The sequence below is a fragment of the Lepidochelys olivacea genome, assembly GCF_965140295.1.
Source record: "Lepidochelys olivacea isolate rLepOli2 genome assembly, chromosome: 7".
Lineage (NCBI taxonomy): Eukaryota > Metazoa > Chordata > Testudines > Cheloniidae > Lepidochelys > Lepidochelys olivacea.
The window spans coordinates 31,960,614-31,972,977 of NC_140417.1; the positions used below are offsets into that span (position 1 = coordinate 31,960,614).

General features: G+C 45.4%; 1 protein-coding gene across 4 annotated transcripts in view; it reads right to left on the bottom strand.

Annotated features, from left to right (window-relative positions):
- Positions 1–8,594: 8,594 nt before the first annotated feature.
- Positions 8,595–12,364, bottom strand: part of DPF2 (double PHD fingers 2) — a 42,743-nt gene continuing 38,973 nt past the window's right edge. For 2 of the 4 annotated variants that reach the window (XM_084633711.1, XM_084633713.1), the window contains one exon: positions 8,595–12,342. In XM_084633711.1, coding sequence (XP_084489837.1) covers positions 12,266–12,342 — 77 coding nt within the window. In that variant the 3' untranslated portion in view covers positions 8,595–12,265. The remainder of the gene's footprint in view (positions 12,343–12,364) is intronic. The other 2 variants (XM_084633710.1, XM_084633712.1) reach the window with 1 other exon arrangement.

The following is a 12,364-nucleotide window of genomic DNA, read 5'->3' on the forward strand; positions in this document are numbered from 1 at the left end:
AATATATTGATTTCACTTACAACACAGAATACAAAGTGTACAGTGCTCACTTTATATTTATTTTTATTAAATATTTGCACTATAAAAAACACAAGAAATAGTATTTTGTTCACCTAATACAAGTGAACTATAGTGCAATCTCTTTATCATGAAAGTTGAACTTACAAATGTAGAATTATATAAAAAACTGCATTCAAAAATAAAATATAAAACTGTAGAGCCTACAAGTCCACTCAGTCCTATTTCTTGTTCAGCCAATCGCTCAAACAAGCTTGTTTACGTTTGCAGGAGATAATGCTGCTCGCATCTTGTTCAAAATGTCACCTGAAAGTCAGAACAGGTGTTATCATGGCACTGTTGCAGTTGGCATCACAAGATATTTACATGCCAGATGCGCTAAAAATTCGTATGTCCCTTCACATTTCAACCACCATTCCAGACGACACGAGTCCATGCTGATGACAGGTTCTGCTAGATAACAATCCAAAGCAGAGAGGACTGATGCATGTTCATTTTTATCATCTGAGTAAGATGCCACCAGCAGAAGGTTGATTTTCTTTTTTGATGGTTTGGGTTCTATAGTTTTCGCAGCAGAGTGTTGTTATTTTAAGAGTTCTGAAAGCATGCTCCACGCCTCGTCCCTCTCAGATTTTGGAAGGCACTTCAGATTCTTAAACCTTAGGTTGAGTGCTGTCGCTATCTTAAAAATCTCACGTTGGTACTTTCTTTGCACTTCGTGAAATCTGCAGCGAAAGTGTTCTTAAAATGAACATGTGCTGAGTCATCACCCAAGACTACTATAACATGAAATATATGGCAGAATACAGGTAAAACAGAGCCGGAAACATTGAACTCCTTGGGGGAGAATTGTGTCACAAATTTAATTACCGTATTTTTTTTAAACGAGCTTCATCAAAATAGAAGCATGTCCTCTGGAATGGTGGTCAAAACATGAAGGGGCATACAAATGTTTAGCATATCTGGCACGTAAATACCTTACAATGCAGGCTACAAAAGTCCCATATGAACGGCTGTTCTCACTTTCAGGTGACATTGTAAATAAGAAGTGGGCAGCATCATCTCCCATAAATGTAAACAAACTTGTTTGTCTTAGCAATTGGCTGAACGAGAAGTAGGACTGAGTGGACTTGTAGGCTCCAAAGTTTTGTTTTTGAGTGCAGTTATGTAACAAAAAAAATAAAATCTACATTTGTAAGTTGCACTTTCACGATAAAGAGATTGCACTACAGTACTTGTATGAAATGAATTGAAAAATACTATTTCTTATGTTTATCATTTTTACAGTGCAAATATTTGTAATCAAAAATAATAAAGTGGGCACTGTACACTTTGTATTTTGTGTTCTATTTGAAATCAATATATTTGAAAATGTAGAAAAAAGTCCAAAAATATTTAATAAATTTCAATTGGTTTTCTATCATTTAACAATGTGATTAAGCTCCAATTAACCATGATTAATTTTTTTAATTGTAATTAATTTGAGTTAATCACATGAGTTAACTGCAATTAATCAATAGCCCTAATTTTAATATATTTCCCTTCATCCTGTGCAGTAGGGAAGCATTATTCCATTTTACAAAGGGGGAATTGAGGCAGTGGGAGACTAAGGACCAGTCTCAAAGATATTTAGCCACTGAAATCAGTGCAAGCTAAGCACCTAAATACCTTTGAGGATCTGGGCCAGAGTGACTTGCTCCCAGTCATGCAACAAAGTGGGGAATTGAACTTGGGTCTCCCAAGTCCCAGGCCACCATGCAAAGTCCTGAGCTAGCCATCTGCTGCAGAGGCCATTACTCCTTGCTCCATCCTGTACACACATAGCTTTTGCCACAAAGCCTTCAAGCAGCAGCACAGCTCCAACAGTTTTATGCCTCACATGAATAGATATATTTGAGCTACTCAGGCCTGTCCCCCCCCCCCCGAGAGATCCTCTGATCCGTTCTCCCCTGGGGGAGGACTCAGATGCTCCCCAGGTAGGAAGAATGAATTATTCTGTACCATGCTCATAAGCGCTCTCCACATTCCGAACTTGCACTAACACTCCTGCGAGCAACAGGCAGGCAGGCAGTGGAGAAAAGATATATCAATCTAAGCGCTATTTCTAGAAGACGTCCCAGCAGCAGAGAAAAGATGACCCAGCAGGAAGTCAGGGGCAGTCCTCCAATTCACTTCGTCTTTGTGCCATGATTCCAACCTATCTTTAGCCTGGTGACTCTTGAATGTTTAATATGAATAAATCATTGACCAAAACATGTTTATGAGAGTTACAAACCCAGCATTACCATCCCCAAGCATGCAAAAATCATGAGTCAGACTCCAAAATCACAAGATTAAAAAAACTCATGATTTTAAGCCAAATAGTAAACTAGTGGGGGAGCGAGGAGGGAAAGATTCATATTTTCCTTCTGGTTTCTGAGCCTTTAGAGGTCACATTTTCAAGCTTTTCACTAGAAACTTTTTTTTAAAATATATGTAAACAGAGTCTCACGTAATCATAACTTCAGGGGCTGTGAGCTGAAAGAAAACTCCATTTAGCATGAGAATTGGCAAAGCAGCAAAACCCTGATCATACAGGACTGTACATACTGACTTTCCTCATGCAGGGTCCAGTGAGGCTGGTGTTTATGTCAATGTTCTTCATATTTATTTGTTTGAAAAAATAAAAAGGAAAACAAAATTGCTTTATAATAGTGGGTTTTGTTTTGTTTTAAGATATGGTTGCATCAAGAGGCCCTGACTGTAATCAAGGTCCCATTGTGCTAGAGCAGGGCCCCTATCACGCCAGGCACTATACAGACCCCCTCTGATATTGGGGCCCACCCCAGTCATGCTGGGTGCTGCAAATACACACAATAACAGTGCCTGCAGTGAAGAGTTTACAGTCTGAACAAACAAAGGAAGGATTATCATCTCCATTTTGCATCTGAGGGAAGTGAGGCACTGAGAGATTAAGTGACTTATTCAAGTCTGTGGCAGAGTTCAGAATTGAACCTATATTGACTGATTCTAGTCCCAGGCAGTAATCTCATTTCAAACAGCACCGAGGCAAAAACGGCAAGGACTCAGAGCTGGAAAAAACCCTTTAGAATCGGGACTGTATTTCATTTCATGTTTGTACAGCACTTAGCACAATAGAGACCAGATCTTGATTGGATGTCTCAGAGCAAGACTGTAATAAAAAATAACTGAGTCCATGTATGAGCCCACCTCAAACAGGATGGTCAAGTGATGCAGTCTGCCAACTCTTATGAGCCAAAACCAGGATATAATCTCACCTGAGACAGAATGGAATCAGATACTAAACTGATGGAATAGGCTCCTCTGAAGTAATAAAAAAAAAGCTTGGCAGAGAAGTTTCTGAATCTCTATAATGATTTTATGTGCAATAATATTTGCAATAGCTTATGTACCAAGGACAATAAAAATCCCATGATTCTTTCAGCATGGGATCTTCTCCTACAACCCTCTCCTGCTCTACACTATTATGGCACTAAGAAAATCTTAGGTCTTTAATAATTTTTTCTTGCTTTTCTTGGAATTCCCTGTAACATCTCCACAGCTCTGGTAGATGACTGGAACTCATCCCAATACAGCATGCTGCCATCATTTGATTTGTGTCCTAATTTAAAGTAGTGAATTGTTATTTAAAATCATCAGGGCTACATTCTGATCTCACTTGGAATTGGGTAAAAGTAGGCTAACTCCCTTGTGTTAAATGAAACCTCGCTCCAGATTTACACCTGCATACGTAGGATAAGGATCTGATCATCTGACTCCAGCCAGTTGTGTATAATGTTATTATAGGGAAAACATCGTTAAAAAAAAAGAGGCAGCATGTTTCCCTGTCATAAAAGAACGGGCTTGTGGCACTACATTAGGTCTGAAATAAAGTGAGGAAGGAAACGGTTTTCCTGGTTCATGAACATTTAAAAAACGTTTTCCATTCCGTACTGGGACAAAACCAAGGCATGTTTGTAAAAACCAGCCCAAGAGAGCAAGAGCACAGATCCCGCATTCCAGAACAGTCAACAGCCCAGTAGTGAGCAGGGATGGGGGACCCAGTTTCAGGTCCCTGCTCTGCCTCACTTAGACAGGGCTATCGATTATTCTGAGCTCTGTCTCACATTTCCACCCTGGACTGGAGAAACCTCTTTCAATGAAAGTTTAATTGAAGCAGATACATTCCCGCAAAAGTTTCTGTTTTGGCTGTTTAGCATTTTCTGGCAAAAAGCTGTTTTAATGCAAAATATCCAACTAGCTCTCATCACAAGAAACCTGGGTTTAATTCCTAGCTCTGCTACAGACTCCATGTGTGACTAATCTCTCTGCACGTGTAAAATGAGAGGATTATTTCCCACCTTCTCCCACTTCGTATCTATCTTTTCTATTTAGGCCCCAACCTTGCAAAGATGTATGCACATTAACTTTACACACTGCAAATAAATCCCACGGATTTGGAATGCTGACTGTGCGTAAAGTTAAGCATCTGCAACAGTCTTGCCTGGATCAGGCCCTGGATTGTAAAATCTTTAAGGCAGGGATTGTCTCTCACCATGTTGTCTATGGCACCCTGCTCAATGGTACCCCCAAGCTAAGTTGGGTCCTCTAGGTGATAGAAGGTTAACACTACTAGAGTAGAGCCTACAGGTCCCCAAACTAGATCAGCACCCATTGTGTTAGGCACTGTATAGACAAAGGAAGAGACAGTCCCTACCCACAAGAGTTTACAGTCTATATAGGGAAGTGAGCACCAACCGATCAATCGCGATCGAATGGTCGATCCTGGAGACTCTCCCAGTCGATTGCAATCTTTGGCTGCAGCAGGGCTGCCGCTAAGGCAGGCCCCCTGTATGCTTCAGCCCTACACCACTCCCAGAAGCAGGCAGCATGCCCTCGCAGTTCTAGGGGAGGGGGACAGCAGGGGTCTCTGCATGCTGCTCCTGCCTGCAAGCACCACGCCCGCAGCTCCCATTGGTCGGGAATGGGGAACTGTGGCCAATGGGAGCTGCGGGAGCAGTGCCGGCAGAGAGGGGCAGCGCACAGAGCCACGTGCCCGCAGGGGCATGTTGGCCCCTTCTGGGAGCGGCGTGGGTCCAGGGGAGGCAGTGATCCTGCATTAGCCCCGCCCAAGGTAAGCATTGCCTGGCAGGAGACCGCTCCTGTAGCTAGCACCCCAGACCACCTCCTGCCCCCCCAATCCTGCTCCTGCCCCCCATTGCCCAGCCCCAGCCCTGACCCCTCTCCCAGAGCCAGCACCCCATGCCCCCTCCTGCACCCCAACACTCTGCCCTAGCCGGATCCCCCTCCTGCATCTAAATTCCCTCCCAGAGCCCACACCCCCTCCTGCACCCCAACACTCTGCCCCAGCCCAGAGCCCCCTCCTTCACCCAAACTCCCCCCCAGAGCTTGCACCCCCTCCTGCCCCAGGCTCAGCCCAGAGTTCCGTCCCACACTCTAAACCTCTTGGCCCCAGCCCAGAGCCCTCTCCCAAACCCCAACCCTCTGTCCCAGCCTGGTGAGAGTAAGCAAGGGTGGTGGGGAGCGAGCAAAGGAGGGGGTGCATGGAGTGAGCGAAGCAGGGTAGATCCTGGGGTGCACTTAAATTCTAAAAGTGATCTGTTTATGTAAAAAGGTTGGAGACCACTGATATAGTCAAAGGGTGGGAAGGGAAACAGGAGCACAGAGGGGAAGGGAGTTGCTCAAGGCCACATGCAGCAGAGCCGAGTACAGAACTCATGTATCCTGAGTCCCAGTACAGTGCCACTGGGCCATGCTGCCATACAGACCACAATGGCCAGATAAAATATTTTTAGTGGAAGGTGTTGGGACTATGCAGTGCATGATTTGGTTTCAACTGAATCTGGTCCTAAAAGCATTACAGCAGAAGGAAAGAACAAAGGAGGTGAAGGGGGAGAATGAGTTAATAAAATCCACTTCCCCCACCCTGCACTGAGCCACACTGAAGTCGCAGCTTCTTCTATCCCCCTTAGACTGAATACTTGACCCTGTCTTACCTGCAGCTGCTGTTTTTTGCCATTAAGATACAAGGATGCAAATCTTTGGAGACAGCTAGCATTGCAGGGAAGTCATCCTGTATTAACATACACCCTTCCCCAACAGTGACATGATCCTATTTTTAACAAATAGAAAAAAGAATTATATACATAGACAAGCATCCTCTAACAGTTCTAGGAATTTGAATGTTTACCAATGAGAGCAGGATGGAGAACAGTCAGTGCTAGGAAGTTCAATGTTCTTAGAGCCGTAACACACACTTGGGGAGACAGGACACCTGGGTTCTATTCCTGGTTCTGGGAATGGGGTCTAGTGGTTAGAGCAGGAGGGCTGGGAGCCAGGACTCTGAGGTTCTACGTTTAGCTCTGGGAGAGGAGTGGGGTCTAGTGGTTAGGCAAGGGGTATGGGGTGCACGTGCGCTATCTCTGCAGTAAACACCCAAAGGATTTCCATCAATAAGGTTGCACAAGCACCCTATGATAAAAACTTCTTTCCCCTGATAACACCTTCCTGGGTATCTGAGGCACAACACAGGCAGAATTGCAGCATATTGTACCTAGTGGTTTGGAGCCACCTTAAAGTCTTTCACTGTCCCTTTGTGTCCATATGATATTGTGCTGTAACTAGAGCTTCATGAAGTACAATAGGCACATGTTTAAGGATCTGGCAGCCTAATGACGATTCATCCCAATGATGCATCCGATTTAGTGCTATCAGTGTCTTCAGGGTGTGTTTGATGGATGCGTTGATGTCCCCATATCTCATGTGGGACCAATGAATTATAAAATAGCACTGGATAGCTGAAAGTAGAAAGCTTGCACAGCCTGTACATGCCTCTCCCTTCTGCATCAATTCTGCTCCAGCACTGGAGTTGAATTGAGATACTGGCCTGGCACTCAGAACATTTGGATTCAAGTCCTAGTTCTGCCACTGACTCCTTGTGACACCCTGGGAAAATACTTCTCTCTGGGCTTGAGTTTCCAATGCGTAAAATAGGAAACGATCATCCTTCCTTTGCTTATTTAGAATGCAAACTCTTTGGGGGCAGATACCATCTCTTTGTTCTGCACTTGTATAGCACCTAGCCAGGGCCGGTGCAACCACTAGGCTAACTAGGTAGTCACCTAGGGCACCAAGTGGTCGGGGGCGGCGGTGGAGCGGAGGTAAGTTGGGGCAGGAAGGCGCGGGGAGGGCCGCCTGCAGCAAGTAATGGTGGGGGGGCACACACAGGGGAACGGCTCCCCGCCCCAGCTCACCTCTGCGCTGCCGCCTCCCCTGAGCACCGCCCCGTTCTGCTTCTCTCCCTCCCAGGGTTGCGTGCCAAACAGCTGATTGGCGCCGCAAGCCTGGGAGGCGGGAGAAGCGCCGGTGTGCTCAGGGAGGAGGTGGAGCAAAGGTGAACTGGGGCGGGGAACTGCCTGGGTCGAGGGGAGGGAGGCAGGGAGGGAGGGGGTGGCGGGGAGCTGCCGCAGGGGAGGCGCCTCGGGTGTGGGGGAGAGGGGGTGGCACAAGGTGGAATTTTTGCCTAGGGCGTGAAACCTCCTTGCACCTGCCCTGCACCTAGCACAAGCTGCCCCTGGTCTATAACTAGGGCTTCTGTGTGATACTGCAATACAAATAATAGCTTCAGACTCCAATCTAGAGCATTCATTACTTTTAAAGGGGAAGAAAGCTTTTTCTAATACTCTGGATGGCCCAGATTCAGCAAGGTAGATATCTAAGCATGATGGCAAATTGGAGAGGTTGCAGAGAAGAGCCCCAAAACAATTCGAGGGATGGAAAAAATGTCTTATGCTGGGAGAGTTAAAGTGCTCATTCTGGTTAGCTTCTAAAAAAAAGGAGACAGAGGTGACTTGATTATGGTGTCTAAGTATTTTCATGTGGAGAAAATACCAGGTACTAAATGGCTCTTTAAACTAGCAGAGCAAGGCACAACATTAAACATTAGAAGTTAAAGCCAGGTTCTAGTTAAGGGAGGAGTTAATGCAGGGCAGTCCTTTGGCCTGTGTTATACAGGAGGTCAGACTAGATAATCACAATGCTCCCTTTTGTCCTTATGTTAAATTGAACTTAGAAATAAAGCACTATTAAGGATGATTATCCACTGGAACAAACTCGCAAAGGAAGTTGTGGATTCTCCGTCTCGACATCTTTAAACCAAGACTGGAGGCCTTTCTGGAAGATGTTTTAGCCAAGCACAAGTCACTGGAATCACCACAAGAGTCACTGAGTGAAGTTCTCTAGCTTGTGCTATGCAGGTTAAAGTAGATGATGTAATAGGACCTTCTGGCCTTAAAATCTATTAAAGTGATCTCCTTTGACCATTCTCCTGCCTAGACGTTAGACCAGTTTAAGAACCTTGCTGAATCAGGACCTAACAAAGGGATGTGGAAAACAGAAAGATGGAATACACAACACTTTTACCTGAACAGCTTTCCCTGGAGAACTGCACAGTAAACTCAGAAGCACCCCCAGCATCTAATCTCACAGCATCTGTATCAGTAACAAATAAGGCAGCTTAAAATGAGAGATCCGTGTAAAAATGTTTATTTACTAATGTTTTTTTAATACAGTACCTTAAAAAAATTACACACCTTGGCTCCAATTAAAGTGGGGAGGAAAGGGGGAAAAAAGGAATCTTAACAGCAGCAAAAAATTCATTTGTTTTTTACTCTGTAAATTAAAAAAACCCAAACCCAAAATATGCTTCTGAGACTTTGCAATTTAATTAGGTTACTGAAATGGAAAAACACAAGTCCACTATTCTCAATACATAATTGGCTGTTAATGCATGTGTGAATGTGCGTGCATGTATGTGGGAGTGAGGGAGGCAGCTTGCTAACTCAGAGGGAAAAGCTGTGAAAGTCAGTCAAAGAAGAAAACTAACTCAGCAGCAGGTGGCTTTCCCTACTCAGAACTGTTTGACATTTCTCCTCCAAGAGGGGGCAGGGGAAGCAGCATCATAAAGAATAGGGGAAATCAAGCTGACACCTCCCCCCCCCCCCCCCCCGCATCACACACCCTGAAAAACATTACAAGGTGAAAGCACAGAAATGAGCTATATAATATTCCCCATCCCAAACCTAAAGAGCCTCCTTATGGGAAACCAATGTATCTGGAACACATCTGACCTGAGCGCTGAATTCCCATTGCAAGGAGAGCTACACACAAATTTAAGAAAAGTAACCCACCCCAAAGTGACAAGAGAGAGGAGTTTAACAAGCCATTTTGGTGTTTTTTTGGGGTGGGCAGGATAAGACACACATGTGATACTTTGCAGGGGATTGTGGTCTGTCCAAGACAAGACACTCAGGACCCTGCAGTGCTGGCGAGAGCTGCTGGGGATGGCCAATTTCAGTTTGGGCAACAGCTCCCCAGTTAGCCAAGCAAGGAAGATTTGCTCAGTGACTGAGCCCCATTTATTAGGAGGCTCTGGATGAAATCAGAGGCAAAAAGGATTTCTGCCTCTGCCTGCATTGAATCCCCACCCACTTCAGCTTCAGTCGTTCATAAGAGTGGATAAGGTAATGAAGTGGGCGAAGCTATGCTTCCCTTTTCAGGTGGCTTCCAACCACAGCCACTGCTGAGTGGATACAGGATTTCAAACAAATGCAGACATGTCACTGTTGTGCAAGTGAGAGAGTGGAGAGAGTGGGGTCTTTTATTTAATATTTCCATCTGAAGTAGTGCTCAGAACGGGTCTGGACTGACCATCTACTTTTAGCCACGTAAGGGACAGCATGGCAAACATCCTCATTGTGCCACAATGTCCAGTCTCCATGGCCTCCTTGATTCTGGCATGTGTGTGTTACACTGGATTGAGACCCACAAAACTCATTTCATACAGGCCACCAAATCACCAGTGGCTGGTAATGGCTTCTGATTGCTACCAGCTTGGGCTAGATTTGAACCAGTGACCTAGTGGTGAACAAAAGTCCTCCCATTCACCATCCCCTGAGCCATCCAGCCCCTTTTGTACAGGTGAAGTGTTTTTTTTTTAAAATGCATTTCTAGTGAGCAAGGAAGAACGTAAAAAGGGATTTTGGAGGTAGGTTTGAAGTCGATTTAGAAAAAACAGGCACATTATTCAACAGAACCCTTTTGTGTCACCCTTCCAAAGATGCTTCATCCTATACTAGGGCTGTACAACAAAAATCATCCCATGCACCTTGACCCCTGCTACTGAAAACAGCGATGCCTGGAGGGCTTCAAAAGGTCACCAGTGGGTTCCGAGTCACATGATACAATGAGATTCCTGCAGAGCGGAAACAAAAATAGCAAGGAGGGAGGGAGAGGGATCCTTATTTTCCAAGAGAGGGAGAGCCCAGCAGCAAGCTGGGAGAAGAAACTGGCTTCTTTTCCTCCATCGTCGAGCAGAGCAAGGTCCTGAAATGAGCCAGCTCAGCCTTTAACAACACACCATGGCATGGGGCGATGAGTCCCTGCTGGCATGCATTCATACCCATTGACCGGCTGGAACAGGCACTCCCAAGTCTTGGGCATGCAGCTCCCTTGCATAGGCACATTAACTGGAGCGACAAAGGGATCTGCAAATCAAAAGACTAGTCCATCTGCACTTTGTTCCATGGAAACACCAGTGGTCTCTGCTTGTTCTGAACCCACAGTCCCAAACCATCCTCCTCCTATCAGGAGGCATGGTGCTGTCATTGCTACAACACGGGAGGACTCAAGCCTCTTGCAGGGATGGCGACCATACAGCTTCAGTATGGGACTCAAGAGTCCGGGACAAAAGCTCCAACTGTAGTTTCATTATCCTAATGATTTGAAAAGCTAAATCATCACCAAAAGCCAGGACGGCAGGCTTTGTAGGTTAAAAACACAATAGGCAAAACTCCATTAAAATGCTTGAGTGCAGGGGATGTACATGGGAAGGGCCAACTTACGCATTTGGACTATGTTAAGGCAGCAGTGAAGAATCCTAAGGACCATCCCTTTCTCCTCTCAAGGATGGAGTCTGTAAAGGAGGCTGAAGCAGACCTTTTCCAAAATAACCTGGTGAAAGTTTAAACCCTGTGTGACCATTAGAACCTGGAACTATGGGATGCTGAGTGTAGTTTTACAGGACAGGTGTAAAAACACCATCAAGCTGAGGTACTGTAGGGTCTATGGGTTTGACTCTGTTCTCAGTCAGACCAGCATAAACCAAGAGACAATGGAGTCACTTCATATTTAAACTGGTTTGACTCAGGTGGAAATCAAAGGCCTTCTCTACACTGGGATATTGATCCATGGTTGATATTATCTGACAAACAAGGGATACCACACCCTCACCCACACATTGGATCCCTTTCTACCAGTGCTGGAATCAATTCTCTAGCAGGCGGTGTTGAAAACAGTGTGGTCCAGTCACCTATACCAGTCAAACCACTTTCAACTCGTGGAAGGAGGGGGCGATCAGTGATCGATACTCTACTATCAACCAGGGACAACCACTGCTTCCTGTCTATACTAGGAGAAGTGTGTGGACTTTAACCCACTAATTAGAGTAAGCGGAGGAGGAGAAGGAGGATTTGGGACACGAAGAATGTCTGGAGCCATTTCCCTTTACCTGACAGGCTGATTTTGCTCAGACAGACTTGTAACATAAGAGCGTGGATGACGGGAGCCCTGGAGAGGGCTGCTAACTCGGTAGTGCTGAATGGCAAAGCAGACTCAGGAATAGGAGTCATTTAAATGAGGATGTAAGACCCCTTTTCTCCTATGGCGCTTCTTTCTGCAGTTCCTGCACTGGAGAGTCCAAGAGACACCTTTCACCAGGATGAATAAGGCGATTCTCCCTCCTACACAGAGAGGAGATTCCTGTTTGTTGTGTCTCATCTGCGTGCTAGGATTGGTTTTGCCTTCAGTGAGGGTCAAGCATTGGTTCATGCTATGTATGTTTGAAGCAGTGCTTAGAGGCAGAAACGCAACCACCACCAAGGGACAGCCTTGCGTACAAGACTTCACCTGATATGGTGGGGGAAGTGGATCCACTTCTAACCCCAGGCCAGGATGGATCTTCTGGTAACAGGCAGAGTCCAATCTGCTTTGGGAAGGAGAGAAATTCAACAAAAAGGAACCCAAAAAAACACGGGAAAGGTTAAACCATAAAAAAAAAAAGGGGTGGGGGCAGTGGGGGGGGACAGAAAAAGTAACAGAGCCCTGTATGTAATGAGTGACTGGAGGTTACTCTACTGAGCCACGCTTTGCCCTCCAACCCAAAACCGAATCAAGAGGAGTTCTGGTTCTGATAGATTGACGCTTTCTCCTTCAGCAAATCCAGACACAAGTGACAGCTCCAGCTCCCTGCAAGAAGAGGTGAAAACTC